This window comes from Lissotriton vulgaris, chromosome 5, assembly GCF_964263255.1.
Source record: "Lissotriton vulgaris chromosome 5, aLisVul1.2, whole genome shotgun sequence".
NCBI classification, from domain to species: domain Eukaryota; kingdom Metazoa; phylum Chordata; class Amphibia; order Caudata; family Salamandridae; genus Lissotriton; species Lissotriton vulgaris.
This window is the reverse complement of record NC_141693.1, coordinates 296,538,032-296,565,919: the sequence shown is the minus strand read 5'-3', so window position 1 is coordinate 296,565,919 and position 27,888 is coordinate 296,538,032. Positions and strand designations below refer to the sequence as shown.

Genomic DNA, 27,888 nt, shown 5'->3' with positions numbered 1-27,888 from the left:
AAAGTTTATCGTAAACATGAAGCTTAACTGCACAGATTCTAAGTGCTAAAATAATAAATACTGCTATTGTATATGAAGCATAATTTACCTTTTCTTGCCACAAAAAATCGTTCTAACAATTTGTACTTCCACTGCTGCTTAATTCCATTGCCCTGGTAATAAGTCTTCATTTACAGGTAGGAAAATTCGGCCCTTAAACTAAATAGGTAAGAGAAAAAGTACAAAAGAGCCTAGCTCCTTTGGGCCTATGGTAAGAGTCCAACCATGATTATTGTGCATATGTGGCAAGATGTGACTAAAAAGAAATAGCATTATATTTGTATGATGAAAGTTAATCTCTGGGCCAGGAGGAGGAAGTCCGACCGCATGTGTAACTCAAGCCTATTACAAGGTTTTTTTAGGTCTCGTCTAGGCAGCGCTTGCACGGTCTTTTCGAGGCATGCTGTATTAAGGATATGGGCACGAAGCTCCACCCATCTCTTTAATTGGCTAAAGTCACTGTCCTTTGTAAATGGTGGCTTTTCATTGGTCGATAGGCCTTGTAGTAGTACAGCCTTTTCTCTTCCTGTAAACCTCCCGCGAGGACACCCCGTTACATGTTTTGTTACTCGGCATGCTTTAGTTACAGCCTGAAGTCCTATTTTCATGAATGGCTTTCTCCTGCCTGCTGTTGCAGGGAGGACACACTCTCCTGCAATGATTTTTTAAAAACTTTATCCAGCGGGGCACACCTCTGGAAACATTTCTATTGTTCGTTGTTTTCATTTGAAAGGCGCCATGCGCACCTCCATAGAAGCTTGCACACCGCGCTGAATGTGTAAAATGGCGGCCACGCATTTGTTTTCTTATGCACGGTTCGCCATAAACAACTTTAGAAACGTTGAGTTCTTACTTTTTAACAGCGCGCAATACCGCGTTTTCACTTCCATAATAGAGTGCACAACGCGCTTACTATGTAAAACGGCGGCTGCACTTTTGTTTTCTTATGGGCAGCTGGCCATACACAGCTTTAGAAACACTGACTTCTTACTTTTTAACAGCGTGCCATACCGCTCTTTCACTTTTATAGTAGCTGACGTGCTGTTCCCGGACTCACGACACCCCTCTCCCCAGCCCCAATACTCCGCAGCAGAAGCCAGGAGCAGCGGTTGTCACCCGCATTTCCTTGCTTCTTATTCGATGGGTTACCTTCCTCTCCAATCAATGGTAAGCAGTCGGAGGGCTGTAAGCCCACTAAGTTCACAAAAGGTCTTTCGGAACCACGAGATCTAAAAATCAGCATTGGATGGTCTAATCGATCTGGCTGCTGCCTTAGTTTCAATTAATGGCCTGGAGTGAAATGAGGGTAGTCCAGCTGCTTAGGCATGGATGGCTGAGATCAGGAGGGAACAGAGGTGTAACTCAATGGTGCAGCAGGAGTAGTAGCACCTGGTCAACAGGTGATGGGTCTGAGGGGCACCACGCAACTCAATTCGTATTGTTTTATTTTTTGCTTTCAAACCTCGGGATGGGGGAACAGATTTCCTTGAATGCATAAGGGCCTGGGACACCCTTGCTATGTTACTGGCAGGAAAACACATTTTAAACACCTCCAATAAAGCAAGTACCCACAGCCCAAACCCCACCATACAAAATAGTAACCAAAAATGCTATTTGGCTGGGACTATGAAACTGCAGTCAAAGTTTTAATAAATGTTCAGTCCTGAGGGGATCACAGGTTTCCGAGGGTGAAGGGTTTGAGTCTCAGCAGGGATGCTCAACATCCTGTGATTCTGGGCAAATCACTTAATCTTCCTGTGCCTAACAAAAAAATGAATGTGTCAGTCTGTAACGCAACTGGTGCTCATGTAAAGTGCTCTGATACCTTCGGGTCAAGCTTGCGCTATATAACCCCCCCTCCAAAAATATCCTCAGAGCTGGCAGTACACTGTGTTTTCTGCACAGAGTGAGTCTTTGATGTCATGGGACTCTAACGATGAGTCCACTTTTTTGCGCCAATGTCGTTTTCTCAGCCACTTTTGAGTGCCCTGCTGGCTTCGGAGGGACCTGAGGCTTGTGGAATCTTTGAGGCCGGAGGAGGAAGCGTTATCATCCTCAGTCAGTGCTGATCATGGACCGAAAGCAGTGGTGGACTGACAGGCTGTTAAGGCTCCTGGCTCAACCCCCCCACCACGGCGCAGTGCTCTGCCTCTACACGTGGCCACTGTTGGTGAGGGTTGAGTGTGGGTGCCAATTATACCCACCATCAGAGTTTTCTTCCGTGACTGAAAAGAACTGGGCTCTTGCTGTTATTCTCCCTTTAACTCAGAGGGGAGCTTGCCTTCGAGCTGAACTGGACCAGCTGCGCCTTTGAAGGACCAGCTCTTCCTTCCCTTCGATGGCGCACTGGTCTAAAGTCATGCATTGCCAGGTGGGTAAAGAACCTCTGAAGTCGTTACCCAACAGGGTGTTGAGTGGTCGGGTGAAGGAGGGGCAAGTCACTTCCTTTGTCTTTGGAGCAGTTCCACAGTATGCCCCTCTGAAGCAGCCCCTTTTGGGGGGGTGCTGAGCCTGCGGACGCTGGAAGGAAGTGGAGGCGTCTGGGGAGGTGGACTTGGAGCCACCTCGGTACGCTGACCTGTAATATGCCTACGAGAGGTAGATGCTTGAAGGGCACCCATGGCTTTCATGGTTTCTGTGCCCTTTTTTAATCTTTTCCATCATCTCATCAACCTGGGGCCCAAACAGGTGCTCCCCATCAAAGGGCAGGTTAAGGAGATTATGCTGGGGGTCCGACCTGAAGTCGTAAATACAGAGCCAAGCGTTTCTGTAGGAGCACGCTGTAATTTATGCCGCACTAGGTGGTGTCAGCAGTAACAAGGGCACATCTGATGGTTGTGTTTGAAATGATCTTGACTTCTGACACTAGCTCCTGCCCTCTCTTGCAGTACTTCTCTAGGAGATGTTGGAGGAGCTCCTCCCTCTCCTCCCAGTGGCCCCGGTCAGATCTTCATATAGCCATTGTCTGACCTAGGGTGGTGTGGAGTGCAAAAAAACGATGGATTTAGGCCCAGATCTTTGTACTGGGGTGAATGTAAGACATTGTTCTGCATTCTGTCCATCAACTGTGTTTTTTGCAATTTTCACCCCGAGTGGGCTGGGTATGCTCAGACGTGAGTCCCAGGCTCTCCACATCACTGGAGTCAAGCTATCCAGGCTGAAGAAGGCTGATAGCCAGAAACCGGTCCTTGGATGCTTGATTCCGGTCTAGGAAAGACATGGCTTGGTAGTTCGGGCTGGACTGTTCCCATGAGGCACAGGGTCAAGGCTGATTTGCATATAGCCATTGTCTGACCTAGGGTGGTGAGGAGATCTTTGTACTGGGGTGAATGTAAGACATTGTTCTGCATTCTGTCCATCAACTGTGTTTTTTGCGATCTGGAAAGGAGGCAGATGGAGTTAGTGACGCATCAGTGGTTAGTCGATTGCACTGCGGCACGCTTACCAGCTGTGTCAATACGCTTCCTTTCTTTGTCAGGTGGTGGCGTGACGTTGGTACCCTGGGAATTGTTTGCGATACGTATCCACCATTAAGGAGTCAGGAGGGAGCTGATCCCAGATGTAGAGCGGGTCTGAAGGGGAGGCCTACCCCAGGAGTGACTACACAGGCTTTAACCGGCTCCTTGAAGAGGTTTGCGGCCAGTTTGGGCATGCCTTCTAACACTGGGAGGTGCTGCATGAAACGTTGTGAGGAGGACAGAGTTTCCAGTAGAAAGTCCTCTTCAATGGCATCCTTGTGCATGTCTACTTAATGGAATGAGGCAGCCCATCCAAGGGCCTAATTAGAGGTAGTGTCACCTGGTGGTGAGGGACAGTTGGGGTAAAGATCGGGAAACACTAAAGAGGGTGACATTTGTTGAAGGTGTATGGTGCTCTAAGATCTGTACGCAAAGATATGGTTGTTCAGCGCTTATATGCGGTGCTCTGAGGTAGGGAGATAACCCACTCCCAAACTAGATGACCGAAGTCATCAGTACTGTCGACTTCTTTGACCCCCAGCACAAGCTAATATCAAAATACAATATCATATTCATATACAGTAGATAAATAACATCATATCCTCAATTCCAGTTTTTTCTTGAATTCGTTAATTTGTTCTCAAGGCTCCAGTCTTTAGCCAACATGTGTTTCATCACCAATTGGTATGAACACGTGACTTCCTCTGGGCTGTTTCTTTAGTAGTTTTTAATTTTCTTTAATCCGGTTTTACTTCTGTCCCGGTGTCCCAATCGTTTTATATGTCGGATCAAATTCCCAAGAATTAAACAACACAACACAAGATGTTGCCCTGTTTTTTTATGAAATCCGTTTTTGGACTCAGGAAGATCGTTGTGTAACATCAAGAGGTCCAAGTAAGCACGCTCTGGTGGTTCGGATCACTTGGTGGATCCACATCATAGGAATCCTAAGCATCTACCTGTGGGGCATGTCATAAGGATCCCCTGTCTGTTGATCCCTAAAATCAGAGTGTGGTGACCTCTGTGATGTGTAAATTAGGGGGTCAGTAAAGTCAGAAGGTGGGAAGGGTGGGGTTTGAGGCCGGGGAGAAGGGACAAGTGTCTGAGGCTGTGAAAGAGGGCCGGCAGCCTTGCTATATCGCTTCCTCTGCTTGATTGGCGTGGAGGTTCTAGAGCCTCCCCAAAGCTAAGCTGTCTCTTAGATGTCTGCGTGGAGGTCACTGGCGGCTGAGCAAGGATCTGCCCCATGTGGGGGTGGATCATGATGTGCTGCTGCCAGGCATCGAGTTTGCCCTGCAGCTTCTGAAGGACAGGTTCCACAGAGCCGACGGAAGATATCCGTATTGGTTCAGAGGGCTTCGGTGCTAGCTCATGAGTTGTTGCTGCCTAACAGGCTTTTGATGTCGAAGGCTTTAGCTTTGAATGGCGTTTCGGTGCTAAGGTAGAGGTCATTGGCGCTGAGTGAGAGTGCTTCATTTTACTTCGACACAGAGTTGTGGCTTGGCATGGGGTCTGAATTGGAAGTTCAGTGCTAGCCATAATCCTATGGCAAAAGCAGCCCTGGAGCCTCAAGCACGGCTGGCTGACTCATGGGTGGCGGGTTGGGGGGAGGGAGCTTGCTCAGAGTGCTAGCAGTGTCGAGGTGGTAAGGGAGTGGGGACGTTACTCACGACCAGTTGAGCTCACCGGAGGTCTTCTATCTCCAAGTCAGAGTGAGACCTCCTACTTGGCTGCTTACAGCTCCGGCTCTGGGTCTGGGTCTGAGTGCGTAAGGGGTCTGAGGTGTCATCTCCATCTCTGAGTGACATTTCAGAATGACGAGCCCAATGGTCTTGAAGAGTATTTTTCGACCAGAAGGAGCATCAGGAGTCACAGGAGGCCTTGTCATGCTCGGGCTTGAGACAGAGGTTGCGGAACTGATGTTGATTGGGCCACAGGTTTTTTGCGCGACACACTGGACAGTATCGGAAAGGAGACTGTTCCAACACAGGCGAAGCATGGCGATGACAGAGCGAAAAGGAGGGGGAGGCCTCCGGGGGTCGAAGTTGCCTCCATCAAAGCTGGACTATGCAAGAAAGGGAAGCCATGATAGCAAAACAATACTGACTGAAGGAAGAGGAACCGAAGAGAACACCACAACAGCGTCAATCCAGAGCCCAGTAACACATATCCGGCCAGACAGTGAAAAGAAAACAATCCAACAATGGAGCCGACCAACATGCGCATTACCAGCAAGAGGTGGAGTCACACAATCTGTGACTGGAGAAGAATTCTTTGAAGAAAAACAACTTTCACACATCCGGACCAAACACTACCTGGAATGAGTATGCACAGCATGTGTATCTACAGACACACACAGCTCGAACATTACCAGTCAGGCATGGGCAGAGACAAAAGGAGGGGGTGGGGGAAGTCCCAAAATGCATGTTCTCCATTCCATAGGAACTTCAGACACAGCTACAACCCAAACAGCTGAATGTATTTTCACCAAATTTGGCAGTAAGCTAGATCTTGGTCCAGGAAGAGTGCTTTTTGTGATTTAGTATAAATCAGAGTAGTTTTTAAGTAAATAATGCTCATAAAAATGGTATATCTAGGGACGCAGAGCCTCCCCCGATCCAACAGATCTCCTGCTGAAATCTGATTGGCTGCCATCACATCAACCAGGTAGTGGTGGCAAACATGTTAGGATTTGAGACTCATGCAGCCAATCCTTGGCCGTACACAGCGAAGTGGCTAGCCTCTTGTGGCATGATTAGCACAGAGCCAAGGTAAAGACTGTGCTGTGGAGGGTTTGGATCAACTAAGAGGGTTAGGTGAATGCTCAACTTTAAAAATGATAAAAAAACACAAATTAACAGAAAAAACAAAGGTTAAAGTGACTTATTGTTAGGTTGGGAAAGAAGATCTTAAAATAGGGTTAAAAAAACAGAAATACTGTGGCATAACAAAGGATAAAGTGACATACATAGGTGCTCAAATGAGAAGAATAAAAAATTAGAAGAAAATAAATGAAAAATCCTGGAACCTTACAAGCCATCACTTATTAAATTAACTAGAACTTGCTCCCCTTCATACACTGCTTCGGATTTCATATTTTACATCACTCATGAAATGTTAAATGACATCACTGATTTTGTCAGTGTCATACATGTTTTGTGGGCTGGGAATAATTCAACAAGTTAAAAATTAAACCAATCCTTTAAGAGTAAATATTAGCCAACATACATTACTTTAGCTATCGTGAAACAGAGATTGCATAAATGTCTACTCAACCACATTTAGTCCCATCTTTTTACATGCATTCACTTGCCAAAGAAACAAACCGCCTTTATAGATATTAATGGGTTAAGATGCTTTTTGAAGTTTGACCACCAACAAAATGTTTTTGCTTTTAATTCATCTTAATGGGAACACCCACCAAAACAAGGTGCAAGACCCACGACTTACTATCACGAGGTTGACAATTATGCATTCATGAATGATAAGCCACCTTCTGCAAGATGCAATAGGCAATCATTTGTGGCTTTGTACCAAACATTACGCATCTTGCTGAGAAGAGCTGAATGGCATACAACTTGGAAGCCTTGCTTAAAAATCACACTGAGTTCAAACATGTGTAAGTGGCCATGCCTATATTTTATATTCTTGTATATTACATGCATTTCTTAACAAAACGTCAGGGAAGTTTTGCATATAAACATGAACACCTTATAAACATTCACCTACACTTAACGTTCAATTTGTGTGTATCTCTGTATGACAATTTTTTCACATGCAAAAAGAACAACTGATGGACAGAATGCTTAACAATGTCAAACACTCACCCCTAGTACAGAGGTCTGGCCCGAAATCCATAGTTTGTTTGCTCACCACGTCATCCCAGTTTGGACCAGCCATATGCAAATAAGCCTCGACCTTGTTCCCAATGGGAACAGTCCAGCCCAAACTGCCAGGCCAGGTCCTCACTGGACTGGAAGCACAAGTTACTTACCTTTTGGTAACGATATATCTGTAAGAAACAGTAGTTAGTGTTAGATTTCTTACCTTAGAATATCCCCAGGCGTCAGACTGGATCCGAAACGTTTTGCGTAGCAGTACCCCTGCGCGTCAGTAGGTGTCGACTGCGGCTCCGCGTCAGTTGTCGGCATCGTGATCGCCGGGATGACGCCGGAGTACTTAGACGACGCCCTCGCGCGTTGACGTCAGTTCTTGTACATAGCTTTCCGCGCCAGGAACGCAGAGCCATGCCAGAGACCGACACTGGTGCCATGAAACTAGGGCCCTGAAAGGGATGTCCTTAACCCTAGTTATCGGTTCGCAGAACGGGGAGGATGGGTGGGCCAGTAAGAAATCTAACACTAACTACTGTTTTACAGATATATAGTTATCGAAGGTAATAAGTAACTTGTGCATCTGAAAGAAACAGGTTAGTGTTAGATTCCTTACCTTAGAATAAATACCCCAGCAATACCAACCCCGGTGGTGGGTCTGCGAACCAAGATCACACCAAAAAGTCCTGGAGAAGGGAACGGCCAAAGAAGCCTTCTCTCCGGACTTGGCTGTCCAGGCAGTAGTGTCTAGCGAACGTGTGCAGCGAGGCCCACGTAGCTGCCTAACAGATCTCCTGCCAGGGGACTCCCCGACCCAGGGCAGTAGTAGTAGTCGCTGTGGCCCGAGTGGAATGGGCCCTCAGCCCAACAGGGGGCTCCTTTCTAGGTATGGAGTAACAGGCCTTGATGCACAACACGACCCACGAGAGATGGCTCGTTTGTGCACCGCCTGTCCCTTCTTCATGCCCACGTAACCAACAAAGAGCTGGTCGTCCACCCGGAACTGGCGTGTGCGATCAAGGTAGAAGGAGAGCGCACGTTTTGGGTCCAGACGGTGGAGCCTCTCTTCCTCCTTCGAAGGATGCGGAGGCGGAAAGAAGGTGGGCAAGGTGATGGACTGCCTGATGTGAAAGACCGTAACCACCTTGGGCAGGAAAGAAGGAGGAGTTTTTAAAACAACTTTGTCCGGATAGGCAGAAAGGAAAGGAGGCTTAGAAGATAGAGCCTGGAGCTCACTCACTCTCCTGGCAGAGGTGGTGGCAACCAGGAATGCAGTCTTAAGGGTCAGGAGACGAAGAGAGCAATTGTGAAGTGGCTTGAAAGGAGCGCACATCAGATAGGTTAGAACAAGGTTCAAGTCCCACTTAGGCATCACGAAAGGAACAGGAGAAAACATGTGCATGATGCCTTTCAAGAATCTATTTACAACAGGGGACTTGAAAAGAGAAGGCTGATCAGGAAGCCTCAAGAAGGCTGAAATGGCAGAGAGGTAGCCCTTAAGAGTGCCCAGAGCAGAGCCCTGTGGGGCAAGAGAAAGGAAGAAGAGGAGAACCTCAGAAAGGGGGGGCAGAGAGTGGATCCACAGCCTTTGCTGTGCACCATGCCACAAATTTGTTCCACCTACAGGCGTATACTGATTTTGTGGAGGGACGCCTGGCTGCTAGAATCACATGACAAACTTCAGGAGGTAAGTCAAATGGCCTCAACTGTCGCCGCTCAATCTCCATGCATGGAGGTGGAGGCTGAACAGGTTCGGGTGGAGGACCGTCCCCTGCTGCTGCGACAGAAGGTCCTCCTGAAGAGGCAGACGAATCGGGGGATCGACTGACATGCTGAGTAGCTCGGGATACCAGTATCTTCGTGCCCAGTCCGGAGCCACAAGGATGACTTGGGCCCGGTCGCGCCTGATCTTCTTCAGCACTCTGGGCAGAAGTGGTATAGGTGGAAAGGCGTACAACAGACCGCAGCTCCACTTGCGACGAAAAGCGTCTGCGAGCGAGTGCCGCCTTGGAAATAACAACACGCAGAACTGATGACATTGCGCGTTCTCTTCGGTGGCGAATAGATCTAATCAAGACTCTCCCCATTGCTGAAAGAGGCCTTGCGCCACGTCAGAGTTTAGACGCCATTCGTGATCCATCATGCACCGGCGGCTGAGTTCGTCCGCCCTGGCGTTCAGGGAACCTGCCAGGTGTTGAACCACCAGGGTGACGCCCTGGTGTTCCAGCCATTGCCAGAGGCGCAGAGCCTCCTGACAAAGGTCCACGACCCCACCCCGCCCTGTTTGTTGCAGTACCACATGGCGGTGTTGTTGTCCGTGAACACCTGCACTACACTTCCCCGGACAGAGGGAAGGAATGCCTTCAGTGCAAGCCGGATCGCATGCAGCTCCAGAAGGTTGATGTGGAGCCGGGACTCCGCCGGAGACCAGAGGCCTCTGATCTCCCTCTCTCCCATGTGGCCCCCCCATCCCAGGAGGGACGCATCCGTCACCACTACGTGCTCCGGTTGGGGTAGGTAGAGAGATCTGCCGCTGACCCAATCGCGGTTCGTGAGCCACCACTGCAACTGTCTTGCAGTGCCCTCCGAGATCCGAACGTGGTCGGACAGGTTGCCCTGATGCTGTGCCCACTGAAACTTCAGGTCCCACTGCAGAGCCCGCATCCGCCACCGGGCATGATGCACCAGAAGGATGCAGGAGGCCATCAGCCCCAGGAGCCGCAGCGTCAACCTGACCGAGACCCGGGATAAAGGCTGAAAGATCGGAATCAGAGCCTGAATATCCCAAAACCACTGTTCGGGGGGATAAACCCGAAACTGCGCTGAGTACAGAACCGCTCCGATGAAAAGGAGCTTCTGAGAGGGACACAGGTGTGACTTCGGCATGTTGATGGAGAACCGCAGCGAGTGCAGGAGGTCGGCCGTAGTCTGGAGGTGGGAGACGACTTTCTGGGGCGAGCCCGCCTTCAACAACTAGTCGTCGAGATAGGGGAAGACTGAAACCCCCAATCTGCGCAGATGAGCTGCGACCACCGCCATCACTTTCGTGAACACCCGTGGGGCGCTGATATGGCCGAATGGGAGCACAGTAAACTGAAAGTGCTCGTGGCCTACCATGAACCGCAGGTAACAACGGTGGGCCGGCAGGACGAGGATGTGGAAATATGCGTCCCGCAAGTCCAACGCTACCATCCAGTCTTCTGAGTCCAGGGCAGCCAGGACCTGAGCCAAAGTCAGCATTTTGAACTTCTCCTTCCGGATGAAGCCGTTGACGATCCGAAGGTCCAAGATAGGGCGTAGGCCTCCTTTGCCCTTCTTGGGTACCAGAAAGTAGTGGGAATAGCAACCACGTACTACTTGTGGCCCAGGAACGTGCTTGATGGCCCCCTTGGCCAACAGGGCCGTAACTTCCTCCTGTAGAATTCGCAAGTGATACCCCGACATGAGGTGGTACTGAGGTGGCATGGCTGGAGGGGTCGCCTCGAAGGGGAGGGAGTAGCCCCTTCGGATGATTTGCAGTACCCACCTGTCCGATGTGATGGAGCGCCGGTGAAGGAGGTGATGGCGAACCCTGCCCCCCACTGGGCTCGAATGGGCCCGAAAATTCGGACTAGGATGATTTTGAGGCAGATGCTGCAGAGGCGGGTGTGGACTGACCTTGCCGGTGTCCCCCGGCACCGCCACGGCAGTTACCATGTCCGCGACTGCGTTGAGGTTGGCTTTGCGGCCTGTGGCTAGCTGGACGTGTGGGGCGCCTCTTCCTTGGCCACGAAAGGGACAAAAGGTGGAAGTTTGCTTGTGTTGGCCGGGGCCCAAGGACTTGGCCGTAGCCCTGGAGTCCTTGAAACGCTCCAGCACACTGTCCGCTTTGTCGCCAAAGAGGCGACGGCCATAAAGGGCATGTCCATAAGGGAGGTTTGGACATCCCCCGAAAAGTTGGCAGACCTCAGCCTGGCATGGCGGCGAATCGCCACTGTCGTCGCAATAGCCCTGCCCAGCGAGTCCGTGGTATCCAGTCCACACCGAATCGAATATTGTGCTGCATCCAGTCCCTCTGCAAAGGCTTGGGTAAGCTTTGCCTGGACCTCTACCGGGCATTGCGGCAGCACTTCCGCAACCGTATCCCACAGAGTGGGAGTAACGGCCCAAAAGGCAGGCGGTGTTGACAGACCGCAACCCCAAACTGAGTGAGAACAGTTTCTTCCCAAACATTCCCGATCCGGAGGAGCGGTTGGGAATGCGGTCTAGGAGGTAGAGGCCTGGATCACCAGGCTCTCAGGGGTGGGGTGAACGGACAGGAAGCTGGGGTCGCCCGGAGCCGGGAGGTGACGTCTGGTCACGTTCCTATCTACAGGGAGGCCTGTAGAGCGCTTGGACCAGGTGCCCAACAGAACCTCAGTGAGGGCTTCGTTAAACGGCAGGAGAGGCTCAGAGGAGCTTGCCTGTGGTTTGAGCACCTCAGTGAGGTTAGTCCAAGGCCGAGACTGGGAGCTCAAGAAACAAGGCCTTGGCTGCCCTAGTGAACACCACGCTGTAAGCAGCCCCCTCCTCCGTAGCCACGGTAGGAGGGGAGACAAATCCAGTGTTGGGCGAAGTGTCCAGACCACTGGCCTCCCCCAGCCTGTCTGCCCAGTCCTGTCTCAACTGGCACTGCAGTGCCAGAGGGTCATAAGACCCCTCTCAATCCCCCTCGTCATCCATCTCCTGATAGTCAGGAATAAATGATGGAGCCGGGTCGTCGGTGAAGGGCTCACCGATCGGCGTCGAAGACGGCGCCGGATCCGGACCGGGCTGGGTATTGGAGACTATGCCGTCCAGGGACGGCGCTGGGGGCGACACCCTTGGTGATGGTGCCAGCAGAGGAGTTGTAAGGTCGACCAGCGTTGTCACAGATCCAGGCCTGGATCCTGAGGAGCCCTGCGGCGTCGGGACCAGAGTCGTCGACGGCGCCGGGCCGAAGCACCCAGCGGCGCCGGAGCCGCCGGCCCGCTTGTGCTCCCAGAAGGACCCGCGAGGCCCGAAGGCGCCTCGGCGGGGTCAGACGGAGGGAAGTGCGACCTCATGGCCGTGAGGAAGGCGCTGATCTCCTCCGGCGTCGCATGCAGCCCAGGGACAGGCGGGTATGGAGCTGGACGCGGCACTTGCGGCTCCGGTGGAGCCGCGTGGGCGGAGTCACCCGAACCTCCGGCCGCGTCGCGCGAGCATCGGAAGGAGTCAGAAGAGCGATGTCGCTTCTTCGACTTCTTGTGCCTCGACTTACCTGAGGACTTGGAGCCCGACGAGTGGTGTTGGCTCGCCGAGCTGTGATGACTGTGGCCCAGCGACCGGTCCCTCGACCTCCTCCTGGACCGGGACCTCAAGCGGTAGGGGGCCGACTGCCGGAGCTCGAGGCGCTTGCGGGACCGCTCCCGCCTAGCTTTCGACGTCAAGGCCTGGCAGTCGGGGTACGACTTGTCATCGTGGTCGGCCCAGAGACAGTAAAGGCACATACGGTGGGGGGTCAGTAACCGACATCAAAAGGTTACAGTCGTCGCAGGGTTTGAACCCGGGCATCCCTATCGGCACCGAGAGTCGAGTAGCGACCCGAGAAGACCTAAAAGAGATCAAAAAGTTTAGTCAAAAAGTGACTAGGAGTACTGCTCTTCCCGGATCTGCGCTTGCTGGCACAAAAAAAAAAAGAAGAACTGATGTCAGCGCGCGTGGCGGCGTCTAAGTACTCCGACGACGTCATCCCTGCGATCACGATGCCGACAACGGACGCGGAGTCGCAGACGACGCCCATCGACGCGCAGGGGTACTGCTACACAAAACATACCGGTTCCAGTCTGACGCCTGGGGATATTCTAAGGTAAGGAATCTAACACTAACCTGTTTCTTTCAGATACAAGCATCCTGGGACCGGTTTCGGGGTATCACCCGTAATCAGCTAGGATAGCCTGAAATCAGTGGCATGGCAAGCACGTGACCCACGTCTGGGTATCCCCAACCCACTTCGGGTGACATGCAAAGAGAACAATTGATGGACGGAATGCTGAACAATGTCAAACATTCACCCCCATTACAGAGATCTGGGCCTAAATCCATTGTTTATTTGCACGCCACAACACCCCAGTTTGCACCCAGTCATATGCAAATCAGTCTTGACCCTGTTCCCCATGGGAACAGTCCAACTTGAACTGCCAAGCCAGGTCCTCCCTGGTTCGAAAAAGCATACTGTACCTATTTGAAAATGCCTGAACAAAGAAACAGTGGGTCACCTAACTCAAGCGGTCACCTATGTGGTCTGAAGCAGAGTACAAAGGACACTAGCATGCCAGTGATGAAGTCTACAAAACTCACAGGATTACGTTACTTACCTTGTTAAGCACCTGTACTTGGCATACATTCGAACCCGATGGCGGAAAGAAAACAATCTAACAATGGAGTGGATGCCATTGAGCACTATCACTGAAAGGAGGAGTCACCTTACCTCATGACTGGAAAATACTTCTTCTAAAGAAAACCAATTGCAAACATCTGGACCCAACTGGCAGGAATATACAAAGCATGTGAATCTACAGCACACATGCCTCAAATATACTATTACATGGGAACCACTATTTTTTGCAGATGTTCTCAGTCTCCTATTTTTAACACCAGTCACCATGCAAACACTCTGATTCATAAAGGAGGCATGTACCACTGCCTTTAAAATCAAAAGCAAGAAGCAACAACTACATGAAACTGAACAGCAAGGGCTAGTAGATTGCATCTCACCTGGGAATAGAGGTAACTCCGCCTGTGCCCTTAAGCTAATATTCAGCAGCCAACAACCATCAGTCACCCAACAGCTCGTTAACTAGTGGTGGAATCCACCCTGGGCTAGGAAGGAGGGTATTCTTTTAGATGTGTCCTCTGTTCCAACATAGGCTAAGACTCTGCTAGAAGAGTCCACAAAAATCATGGAGCACCATCAGTGGGCTCGTAATTTGCAGGTATGGGGCACTGCAGTATGGCATAGCTCTGCTACTTATGTGAGGTCTTTTGGCCCTATATGAGACTCTTCGCCAGGTTGCGCCAAAGCTGCAAAATGAACCTTCTACTGGTAGACTTGGAACCAAAACATCTTCATACACTACAGCTGCAACAGCTGTATCCCCATCCAAGCTTCCTTCCCTTCTGCAAAGTACTCCAACAGGGCTGTGTGAAGAACTTTTTTTTATAAAAACAGAAATAAGTGAACTTCAAGAGTCCAATGAAGTAATGCTAAATCTCAGATTGGGATGCTTTGGCAGGGCAGTGCATATGATTGCTGCAGAATCCAACAAGGAAGGGAACCTGCCCTATAGTTTCAGAAAAGTGACCTAGGCCAGGTCCAAAACTCTTATTACACTCTGAACCCTGGTGGATGTCTCAAAAATGAAAAGACAACTATGTATTAACTAACATTTTTATTAGAAATTCATTTTTTCTTTCTTTTTCGTTTATTTTTAGTGGTGAGAACAAAACATATTCAGGAGAAACAGTTATAAATATAAATTGATAAAAACATTTTTACAAAAGGATTAAATCCTATTAATCGCCCATACTCTCACAACATATACCACCAACACACAGAAAACAATCATTCATGCATCATATAACACTCCACACAATAGCCACAGATGTATATGCTGGGTAGGGACAGATGACATAGTCCCAGATGGCTTAATAGGTTCCTAGGATGGAACAAACGCCCCATAGGATTGCTGCAGACCACGAGTGAGGTGCGCTGGCAGATCTATGCAGTCAATTACAGCAGGTTACAGAAAGACTGGTGGCAGAGCTCCCTCAATCCACTATTAATTAACTTAAGGACTAAGGAACAAGGTTAATGTGTCCATGTCTAGATAAGCAGCTTCATGAGGCAGTTTCATAGTTGTGCTAAAATTATTTATTAGACAGAGCTCACTGCATCAGGGCTCAAGGTAAGGTATGAGGTGCACCAGCAGAGAAATATAGTCCAAACACCACTAGTATAGGGAGTGATGCTGCAGGTTTGGATTGGAAGGCACTCTGACTGCCCAGTGCTACATGCAAGGACCTGGTTCACTAACAGCGCTATTAATTCGGTTTGCGAACTGATACACTTTCTTCTGCCCATCGCTTCCTCAGGTATGAACTGGTATCAATACATACTACAAAGACATAGAATAAGGAATATGTTACTTATCCTGTAAGCATCTATCCCCAGCGCGTAGCACTGTAGATTCATAAGCTTAGCATACTCCTGCCATCTAGTGTTGGGCTTGGACGCTTGCAACTTGTTTTTTATTTGAAGAAGTCTTTCGAGTCACAAAATATAGGCGACTCCTTCTATAGTCTGTATTGCACATGGTCATCAGCTCCATTGCTAGATTGTTTTTGGCTCATCGGGGGAGCTCCGTGTAGGAGCAGTAGAGAGATTGTAACGATGAACATGCAAAGATATAGATGAATAGGAATTAATATTTATAAATAGTGTGTACGTGAACCATTGGATTCCGGGGAGGAGGGCGGGTGCATATGAATCTACGGCACTACATGCTACAAATAGATGCTTACAGGGTAAGTAACATATTCCATTTGTAGAATGTGCTGGCCGTAGATACATATGCTTAGCAGCGGATGTAAAGCAGTGCTCTCCAAAAGCGGTGGCTAGCTAATGGTTGATGCAGATGCTTGAAACAGTATTTGTAATTCTGCTTGACCCACTCTAGCTCGTTAGTTAGCTGATATCACAAAAGTGTTTTGTAAATGTACGTGGGTAATTCCGTGCAGCTGCTTTACAGGTATTCTCTAGTGGAATATTTACCAGGAAAGCCATTGAGGCTCTTTTTTTACATGTAGAGTGAGCGCTCTGAGCTGCAGGTAGCAACCACTCAGCTTTGTGGTTGCAAGTTTGGGTGTATTTTACCACCCACCTTCAATCAATCAACCAATCAATCAGGGATTTGAAAAACACACTACTCACTCGCAAGGATCTTGGGGCTAATTGTATTGAATCTGCAATATAATGGCGATTCAATTCCAAATGTAGGATATAATTTGAAGAAGAGAGAGGGAAGCCCACTATGGATTTGAAGAAGTTGTTCTCGGCAGTTTGCAGAATGGTTGGCGCTACCACACCCCAAACACAAGCCCCATACATTGCTGCTGCCTTAACTCTGACCTGGTAGATGTTTTTGATTGGAAGTAGAGGTCTTGCGCCCAGTTTTTGTGTGAATGGATTTAACAGCCGCGATACCTCTTTCCATTACCAACTTCCTTCCCCTCCACCAACTTTGACCATGAGAGGTCCTTGTGAAAAAGAACCCCCAGATAGGGGAAGGAGTCCACCACCTCTATTCTTTCGGTGTCTACGTGTAGGTACAGAGTTTAGTCTCTTTTACTAGCTCCGGCTATGATTACAAAGGACTTTGTTTGGTTTACCTTCAGCTGTAACAAATCCATAAAGGAAACAAACAGTTATCAGGCGTTGAAAACTAAGCCCGGTTCTGGCGATTAGCACCACGTCATCCGCGTAAGCCAGCATTGGTAGGAGTTGGGAATCAAAAGCAGGGATGTCCTGGGTAGCCACTGGGAGTGCTTCCTCCATTCCATTTGTATATATGGAGAAGAGGAATGGGGCTAGGATGCAATCCTGCCTTACTCCCCTTGTAATTTTGAATGGGCGCGTGCATTCTCCATTTTTTGTGTAGCGGACCGATGCCGCGGCATTTGAGTACAGCTGTCTAATAAAGTTTAATATGGCTTGGTCAACCCCCATCCCTCCATGATGTTCCATAGCTTGGAATGGAACACACAGTTGAACGCAGCCGACAGATCCACTAATGGCAGATAGATCTTTTCACCCTTCATTCTTGTATACTTTTCTGTAGTCAGTGCTAAATTTAAACACTGATCCACAGTGCCCCTTCCCTGCTGTAATCCATATTGGGCCTGAATTAAGATATTTTTCTCCTTAGGCCGCCCCTCTAACTTAGAGAGGAGGAGCCGGTCCATGAGTTTTGACGTGGTGTCCAGCAGGGAGATCGGTCTATAATTCTTTGGGCTGGCCCAGTCTCCTTTTTTATGAATTGGGACTATGACACTCATTGACCATGACGGGGGAGGGGGGTGGGAAGACTCGGGTACCCATAGATCTGGGTTTTCCTGAAAAAAGTCAAGTGAGACGCTGTATGGTCCTGATTTCCCACTGCTATGCGGGAGAGCTGTATGGAGTGTGCCTCCCTGTTTTTTTAATGTAGTTGTTGAAAAGCTTTGAGAACTAACTGAATTTCTGCAAGCTCCAGATGATAGATGTGTAGATATTTCTGCACTGGAGACCACTGGTCGAGTACTGTGAGATGCTGCATATGTGCCCCCTAACCTTGAAAGGGGGCGCCTGTTGTAATGGTGACCTGCGGGAGAGGGGCCTATGAAGGGCCGACCCTGCACAGATTGTTGCTGTTACACCACTGCAGAGAGAGAGGAGTTATTGGCCCTATCAACACTAGATCTTGTATATGTTCCTCCGCTTGGAACCATTGCGACTGTAAGCATTGTTGCAGAGATACATGAGGCCATCATGCCTATAAGGCTCAAAACTGTTTTGACTGCTATGTGACGATTTGGTTGATAAAGAGGATAAGTATGTTGGAACTTTAGTACTCATGCAGGGCTGGCATATGGTTTTGCTGTGTTAGAGTTGTGCTAAGAAACGGCTGCATTTGTAGGGTATTAGGTGTGATCTTGTAGTATTGAGTGTAAAATCCAGATTGTGTAGATGGTTGATAACCCTTAGAGTGTCTTGCAAATGTTTTTTTCTTTTGCACTCTTGATCAGCCAATTATCTAGGTATTGGAACACATGTATGTCCTCCCTTCTGAGATGAGCTGCTACAACAATGAGGCACTTAGTAAATACTCTTGGTGCCGTAGTTACTCCGAATGACAACACTTTGAATTGATAATGTTCAGCACTGACTTGAAAACCAAGGTAGCGCCGATGGGTTGGATGTATTGGTATGTGAAAATAGGCATCTTTGAGATCTATGGATGTCATGAAGTCTCCTTGCTGTAACAAAGGTATGACTTCCGGGAGTGTTACCATATGGAAGTGGTCTGATAGGATGTAAATGTTGAGATGACGGAGGTCAAATATTGGCCGTAAAGTACCATCTTTCTTTGGAATGAGTAGGTACAGTGAGTACAACCCCAATCCCTGGTGTTGGATTGGGACGGGCTCTATGGACCCGTTTTGAAGCAGAGCCGAGCATCCTCTTGTAAGAGTGAAAGGTTATTATTGAAAGGACCCACTGATAGGACGTAATAAGTTTCCATTGTGTGTGATAGTCCTGTGGTCGTCTCACCATTGGTGTTAAGTGTGGTTGGAAGGTGGTGCGGGTAGACAGTCCCTGCTTGTTGGAAGTAGTCCCTTTGGAAGTTGATCCACAACCTCGGCCTTTGTTGCCCCTGTAGTGTGATCTATAGTAAGACCCTCTAATGTATTGTGAGTGATTGGGGCTTTGTGTTTTTTGGGTGATTAGAGGTGTCTCTAGAGGTGGCCGTTTAGGATGCCCTTCTGTATTGGCCCTTTCAAAAGGAACCCATGTGTTGTGAGGTTTGAAGGGCACCCATACTTTTGCATTATCAGTGTTCTTTTTTATTTCTCAAGCACTTCATCTACTTGGGGCTTATATAGGTGTTCCCCATCAAATTGTAGGTTTAGTAGATATTGCTGTCCATCAGGTTTAAAACCGGATACTCTGAGGCAAAGATGGCGCCTGATGATAATGCTGATGTTTACTTCCATTGAGCTGGTGTCTGCTGCATCTCATGCACATTGAATTGTGTCATTGGATATTATTTCCCATATTCTACTAGTTCTGCCCCACGTTGCTTATATTGATCTGGGAGATGCTGGAGTAGATCCCGCATTTCATTGTGCCCCTCTATATTTAGATAGGAGACCCACTGAGTTTGATATTCTAAGGTGGCTGGCTGCTTGGGCTGTCACACGCTCACCAGCAGCATCATACATTTTCCTCTCCTGCTCAGTGGGAGGGGCATCATCACTACCCTTGTGAGATGACCAATTTCTGAGCTTTATGTACTACCAGTGAGTCTGGCGAGACATGTCCTTTGATATAAGTGGGGTCAGTTGGCGAGGTCTTGTACTTTTTTGTCAACCTGTGGTATTATGACCCTTGGTTTTATGGGTTGCTTAAAGATTTCAGTTGTGGAGTTAAGTTCTTACCCATGTTAAAGGGCATGCTTAACAGCGCGCAGTGATTTGGAGAGAGTTTCGACTAGAAAATCGTCCTCATCCTGTAGTTTATGCATTTTTATCTTGTATTGTGCGGCCCTACCGAGCACCTTGTGGTATGAAGTAGTGTTGTTTGGCGGTGAAGGTTTAGCAGGATTTAAATCTGGGTCTGTATCCCCCTAAAGGTCAACATCTTAGTCGTCCCACGGCTGGTCAATATCCCCAGTGTCACCGTGTAGATCGGGGAAGTAAGGTGCGTAATAGGAGTCCATATGGTGAGTTGTACTATGTTCCCCTAAAGATGATGTTCTGGGTGACCCTTGTGAGTGAGCATAAGAGGAGTGCAGTGGTGATGTCGGTGTAATTGGAGGAGGTGGCAACAGAGGAAGCAAAGGAGGGAAGGAGGAGAGAGTAAAGGTAGTGGAGGAGGTGGTGTTTCTGGAGGAAATTGCGTGGGGCTAATACCCCTATACTTTCGCTTCTTGCGTGGAGACTTTGGTAACTAGGGCCCCATGAGAATCTCTTCAAAAGTCTTTTCCTCTTTGGGAATGTTTCTGTATGTGGAGCAGGTGGTTCGGTAACCACTCTTCCTGTGTTCATGTTATTGAAGTGTCTTTGCATCGAGGTGTTCTTGCAATCTGGTGCGGATATGCTCGACTGGCGGTTCCTTCAGCTATGAGGCTATTTTTGTATCTTTCAGCATTAAGAGTTTTGGGCACCAAGAGTTTGGGTTCTGAAGAGGTTTTCAATGCCGGAGGACTTGGAATGGTGAGATTTTTGGGTGCCGAAGGAGCTTGTCTTGTTTTTGTGACGTCACTTTCATCGCCGAAGGTGTGGAAGGCTTTTCAAGAGTGTATGAGGTTTCGACGCTGGTTGCGAAAGGGGACTTGACTTCGTACTGGTCATTGCGTTTAACTTTTCGGTGCCTGTGGAGGGCTATTTAGGTGGAGGGACAAGTTTCTGCTCCTTTGTCTTCTGCCGGATACCTCCATGGCCCAAGGGCAGTGGGGTTCTGTGAGACAGGGTGTGTGTGGGAATCTTTTGGTAATGTACTCGCGTGCCCAATGGAATGTTCGGGCTCGTAGTCCGATTCAAAATGTCTCCACTGCTGTGTAGTAATATTAGAGCATCCATTGGCTTCTCCCTCCTCCGTGTCCTCCTCAGCATGGAAGCTATGAGGTTGGTCTCTGTGAAGATGTTGGGTGCATTGTCGGCTCGAGTCGTCTGCATTAGAGTATGTGCCCAGCACCGTTCTCTATGTTGACAAGAGTTTTCTTCATCCGAAAGACCAAGCAGGATTCACACGATGTTTCATTGTGTTCTGGAAACAGGCAGAGGTTGCAGACTGGAGTTTTTGGCGTAGCACTTGAGGATGAAGCTGAAGTGAGTCTTTACCATCACTCCGTGCACGTCGAGTTAAAGAAAATGGCAACATAGGTGGAAGCTGAAGATGAAAACCAGGCTTGAGCAGGCTGAACAAAGGGTGTCAAAAAGACCAGTAGGTGTTGTTTTCCTGTGCTATCCGTTGATGGTTGACAAGTCGGCCGCAGAAGGAGGTCGCAGGAACGTGTCGAAGCTTCGATCCCGGAGCTCCGAGATAGACATCCTTACCCCACAGCGGAGAAAAACAATCTAACAATGAAGCCAATGTCCATGCACAATACAGACTGTAGGAGTTGTTGCCTATAGTTCGTGGCTCGAAAGACCTCTTCGAAGAAAAAGAAGTTGCCAACATCAACACTAGATGGCAGGAGTATGCTAAGCATATGTATCTACAGCCAACACATGCTACGAGTAAGTGGTAACAACATAAATATAGGCAACAGGCCAATCAGCTATAATGAAGATTGGTAATTTCTAGCTTAAAATTGTACTCTGCCCAGCTTGAGCAAACTGACTAGACACTATAGGTCGGTATTAGATCTGAAGTGCCAGGTTTCCATTTAGGTCACTTGCTGACGCCTGCTTAGAGATAGTAGATATTTTTTCAAATTTACAGCAACTGGTAAACAAATAGACATGCAAGTACATATGGGATTCCATAGAATCATATTTTATTTTAGTACACATAATCAGCTAGATTTAGCCGGGCATTTGCTCAAGAACAATTACTGCTGCGAGGCATTAGAAGACGGTTTTCTGTCTTTCCTCTCCATACATTTAATCCCCCAAAAAAGCTTTTAAGTTCACTGATAACTATTAACCCTTGTAATGTATCCCACCTCCAGAACCGAGATTATGAGACAGGTGGATTTCCTAGGCTGACCCCCATAAATCCATCTACTTTATTTGTTCAACCAGAGAAGAACAATAAACTATCCGACACAACGTAGACATCTGCAGCCCTTTAATAAAAAACTTTACCACAGACCAGGGAACAAGCAGAAGCAATGAAAACCTACAAATACTTCAGTCTCAAGTATTTCAAGCAAAAGACCAGAGTTAGGCCATAGCCTAATGGCAGTGTCAGAGTTATCACTGTTCATACAACCATTCACCAAATAAAGACTTCACTCAAAGATATTCATCTATCAGTGACAGGCTTTACCCTATATGAAGCTAGTTTATGTTTTGTAGTTGATAGTGTACTTTACAGTATTCACCAGATCTTTAAGGCTGCTCCATATAATTCTACATCTCTGCAAAAAGTAGATGGGAAATGCAAAAAAAACACATATAAATTACTAATCTACCTCAATGCACTGATGTGAGTATGTACATATAAGACAGAAGCCCCAAAATATCCAACAGTTTTGGCAGCTTGCTTGTCAGGTGATCTTACCTTTGCAAACAGGGTCTTTCCTGTTCCAGGTGGCCCATACATTAAGATGTTTCTGTATAGCCCTTTGTTCTTTTTTGTATTTCTGGTTGCAATTGCAATGTCTCTCACTCGTTCCTCCAGCTGGGGCTGTAAAAGAATTGCAGCACACAAATCAAAATGTGGATGAGGAGGAAAGCACAGCCCCACTAGTTAGAGCCCCAGATTATGACAAAACCGTTCTTAACGTTTCCTGTCAACCCAGATCTTCACTCCTAAGTGTAGGGGCGGTACACGCCAATAGGTTTCTTAGTATGTAGCCTCTCCATAGGTATGTAAGCATATCATTAAATTCTGGCTACATAGCCCGTATGGCGTTTAACTAAGTTTGCAAAAAAGGGGCAGCTGCAGAACTGAAAAACTGCCTTGTTTCTTTATCCACACATAGTGGAGCTAAAGGAGCAGGCGCATGGTACATGCAAAGAAAGAGAAGGCATTTAGCAATACCAGAAGGGCAGAAGCTAGAGCATGCCTTTGGGTACAACACTTTTTGCTGGTATACAGCAACCCTAGAACTGTAAGCAAACACATCAAATGTACGCATTTGGAGGCAGTGCACTACAGAGTCCACTTCAGCCCTTCACATCAGTGAGTCAGATGGGTCTTTCAATAAATACTCTCAGTTTAGAGATGCTACCCATCAATACATTCAGAAACGGACTGGACTTCTGAGGCTGCAAAGTAGGAAAAGCAAAGATCAGTCTTTCATGAGCTTTAAGGTTTAAACAAACAGACAAATATCCCCAGAACCACCTGTAAAGTGATGGAGAAGACCCAATGCTCGATCCGTTGTAGAACAAACAAGGTATATGCTTTTAAAAAAGTGGAAGTCTGCGATAAAGCATATCATAGTATGGTACTTAAACACACTACAAACACTCCTTCATTAAGGAAAAACTGGAACCATCTTTATCAAAGGTGAATCATTCCTTCCGTATCTTCTGTTCACAAAGCACTGCGGAGTCAGAGTGCACACGGCGTGAACGCAAAAGATACATTTACTGATCTCTCCCATACAGGGTTCCATTTCTAGAGATGCCATTCATGATGAGATTTGCTTCAACTAGTCTGTTTGTTCCCAACTGAGTTTCAGCTTCTATTTACTGCATGTCTAACTAGGAGGTTCTCATCTGCAGGTTCAAGGCAGTGGGAGGGAGAGGAAACAGTGAAAAAGAGTGATAACAGAAAACAAGATAGGTAGCTGAAATGAAAAGCAGTAAAATAAAGTAGTGGGAAGGGCAAGAACAGAAATAAGCGAGGTGGAAGGGAGCACTTTCAATATAGAGAGAACGCAAAAGAATGGAGCTAGGAAGAAAGGACGTAGAAAAGTTGGGGAGAAAAGTGTGAGGCAAAAATAAGGGCTGGAAAGGAAAAATATGTAGCGCCAAAAATTAGAAACAAATACAGAGAGAGAAAAGTAGAGAGATGGAATAAAAAGAAGACCAAGAGAGAGAAACAAAAGGGGTGAAATGAAAATGGAAAGGTTCACACTGAAAGATGAAAATAATCCACCACAGTGTTATGATTTTGGTGTGAAATTTAGATAAGGACCACCCCCACCACCTCCCAAGGAGGAGATATATTGCCTCTTGCTTATGTCCTTTCCACAGGCATTTTGGCACTCCGAGGTTTAATTCTTTTAGCCTGGAGGGCAGAGATCAGGTACCAACACACCAGAAGACACAACACAGTATAAATAGCCTTCTACTCTTTGGAATGCCAAGGTCCAACCTTTATTATCCTGGCTCCGAAGACCAATCACTTATCATAAGGCTGAAGAGAGAGACTAAATGTGTTACATTATAATATTCTCATTCTGAAAGCAAGAGGAGACTGTCACATTCCACACAGCAGTACAAACCAAGGATACGAGTTGTGCTAAAAGATCTTGACACAGACACTGACAAACACACCAACAACATACACTTTGCAGCTCGTACTGAATTTAAAGTAGGCTACTCAATGGAAGGTCAATATGTAAGGACCACCTAAGCAGCATCAAAGGTAAGACTACAGAAGTATCCTACTGACCAGTATCCTGGGTATTTGGTTGAAAAATAGATACATTGAGCCCCAACAAAATCACAAATCCACTTCATAAAGCCCAGCCACTATAACACGTGAAAAAAACCAATACATAAAAAAAAGGAATATGCTACTTACCAGTATGCATCTGTTCTTGGCATGTAGGGCTGCTGACATTTATATCTGTGCATAGATCGCCGCCTACTGTTAGGTCCGGATGATTGCACATTGTTGTCCTGGAAGCGTCTTCGAAGTATCACGAGATAGGTGGCTCCTCCCCAGAACTACAGTGCGCATGGGCATCCTCTCCATCCTCAGATTGTTTTTCGCCATTGTGGCAGGGATGGAGTATGATACAGCAAGTGATGTCCATGCTAAGAATAATTCTGAGTGCTACAGCTGCGACAGGCACCGGGGAGGGGGAGGGCGATATGAATGTCAGCAGCCCTACATGCCAAGTACAGATGCATACTGGTAAGTAGCATATTCCGTTTGAGTCATGTGGGCTGCTGAATTCATATCTGTGCATAGAATGTATAGCAGTGACCCCCCTAGCGGTGGTTGCCTGTGCCAGCTGCAGCAGCCTGAAAAAGAGTTCAGAGTACAGCCTGTCCTACAGCTGCTTGCTGTTTGGAGTGTGCATCTACGCAGTAGAGTTTGGTAAATGTATGTATGGTAGTCCATGTGGCTGCTCTACATATGTCTTCTAGAGGAATGTTTCCTAGGAAAGCCATGGATGCCCCTAACTTGCATGTGGAATGCGCTCTTGGAGGAACTGTTAGGAATATGCTACTTACCAGTATGCATCTGTTCTTGGCATGTAGGGCTGCTGACATTCATATCTGTGCATAGATCGCCGCCTAGTGTTGGGTCCGGATGATTGCACATTGTTGTCCTGGAAGAGTCTTCGAAGTATCACGAGATAGGTGGCTCCTCCCCTGGACTACAGTGCGCATGGGCATCCTCTCCATCCTCAGATTGTTTTTCGCCATTGTGGCAGAGATGGAGTATGATACAGTGAGTGATGACCATGCTTGAGATTAATTCTGAGTGCTACAGCTGCGACAGGCACCGGGGAGGAGGGCGGGCGATATGAATGTCAGCAGCCCTAAATGCCAAGAACAGATGCATACTGGTAAGTAGCATATTCCATTTGAGGCATGTGGCTGCTGAATTCATATCTGTGCATAGAATAAATAGCAGTTACCTCCTTAGCGGTGGTTGCCCGTGCCAGCTGCAGCAGTCTGAAAGAGTTCTGAGAACAGCCTGTCCTACAGCAGCTTGCTGTTTGGAGTGTACATCTACGCAGTAATGTTTGGTAAATGTATGTATGGTGGTCCATGTGGCTGCTCTACATATGTCCTCTATAGGAATGTTACCTAGGAAAGCCATGGATGCCCCTAGCTTGCGTGTGGAATGCGCTCTTGGGGGAACTGTTAAAGTGCGTTTAGCCTTTTGATAACAGATCTGTATGCATTTAACAATCCATCTGGCTATACCTGATTTGGAAATAGGGTTGCCTTTGTGTTGTGGAGAGAAGGCAACAAACAGTTGTTTAGTCTTTCTAAAATCTTTTGTCCTGTCGAAGTAATACAGGAGAGCTCTTTTGACATCTAAGGTGTGCAGTGCTCTGTCTGCCACTGAATCTGGGTTTGGAAAGAAAACTGGCAGTTCTATGGTTTGAATAATGTGGAACTGCGAGATTACCTTAGGCAGAAACTTGGGGTTGGTGCGCAGCACTACCCTATTAGCATGAATTTGTAGGAAGGGCTCTTGAATTGTCAGGGCTTGAAGCTCACTGACCCTTCGTAGCGATGTGATGGCTATCATAAAAGCCACTTTCCATGTAAGAAACTGTATCTCACAAGAATGAAGAGGCTCAAAGGGGGGCCCCCATGAGCCTGGTGAGAACGATGTTTAGATTCCAGACGGGCGAAGGAGGGTGTCTGGGAGGGATCACTCTTTTAAGGCTTTCTAAGAAGGCTTTAATGGCAGGCACTCTGAAGAGGGAAAGATGCTGTCTGTTCTGAAGATAAGCGGCCATGGCAGCCAAATGTATCCTAATGGAACTATACGCTAGATTGCATTGATATAGATGCAGCAAGTAACATATGATGTTTTGCGTGGACGCATCTAGCGGATTAATGTCATTGTTGGAACAGTAGATGACAAAGCGCTTCCATTTGGCCGCATAGCACGCCCTAGTTGTAGGTCGCCTTGCCTCCTTGATGATGTTCATACACTCAGGGGGCAAGTTGAGGTAGCCAAACTCTATGACCTCAGGAGCCAAATCGCTAGGCTCAACTGTCTATGATCCGGGTGCTGAATGTCTCCATGGCTCTGAGTGAGGAGGCTGGGCGTGAGGCGCAGCCGTTGGTGAGGCACCACTGAAAGTTCCAGGAACGTGGTGTACCAAGCCTGTCGCACCCACGTTGGAGCAACCAGGAAGGGCGTCATGGAGTGCTGCCGCAGTTTGCGTGCCACCAGCGTTATGAGTGGGGCTGGGGGAAAAGCGTACGCAAATCTGCCTGACCAGTTCATCCATATCGCATTGCCCTGAGACTGCGGGTGTGGGAACCTGGCGACGAAGCTTTGGCATTTTGCGTTCTCCTGTGTGGCGAAGAGGTCGATCTCTGGATGACCCCACTGCTGGAAATATGGTTGGAGCACTGAGGGGTGAATCTCCCACTCGTGCATCTGATGACTTTGCCCAGGAGATGTTCCGCCATGAGGAACATGTTCCTCTGAATGGCCCACTTCCACATGCTCTGGGCTAGGTGAGATAGCTGCGGGGAGTGTGTGCCTCCCTGTTTCTGGATGTAATACATGGCAGTCATGTTGTCCGTCCGGATCAACACGACCTTGTTGCACAGGTGCAACTTGAACGCTTTCAGTGCCATGAAGATTGCCATCAGCTCCAAAAGATTGATATGCATCTTTTGCTGCTGCGCCGTCCATAGTCCCTGCACAGTGTAATGGAGGACATGCGCTCCCCAACCCTGGAGAGATGCGTCCGTCGTCAGCACTATCTGTGGGACAGGCTCTTGGAATGGTCGTCCCCTGCAAAGGTTTTGTGGATTCCACCAATGCAGAGAGTTGTGTGCACGACCGGTCACCAACACTAGGTCTTTAAGATGCCCAGGAGCCTGGTTCCACTGTCGTGCTAAGCATTCTTGAAGGGGACGCATGTGCAGCCTCGCGTGCGGGACTATGAAAATGCAGGAGGCCATCATACCGATCAGCTGCATGAACACCTGCGCTGGGAGCGATTGTTGAGGCCTAAACTTCCGAATGAGCAGCTGCATGCTGTTGACTCTGGCAGAATTTGGCTGCGCTGTTGCCGTCAGAGTGTTCAATGTTGCCCCAAGGTACTGTTGCACATGGGCGGGCTGAAGGTGCGACTTTGTGTAGTTTAGTGAGAACCCTAGACTGTGAAGGAGGTGAATTGTACGCGACATGTGGCTGGCAC

At 48.0% G+C, this 27,888-nt stretch overlaps 1 protein-coding gene across 1 annotated transcript in view; it reads right to left on the bottom strand.

Moving 5' to 3' along the window:
• LOC147710752 (ATPase family AAA domain-containing protein 3-A) overlaps nt 1–27,888 on the bottom strand; it is a 554,267-nt gene that overhangs the window by 281,556 nt on the left and 244,823 nt on the right. The window contains exon 10 of the mRNA XM_086921474.1: nt 22,359–22,484. Within this exon, the coding sequence (XP_086777600.1) occupies nt 22,359–22,484 (126 nt within the window). The remainder of the gene's footprint in view (nt 1–22,358; nt 22,485–27,888) is intronic.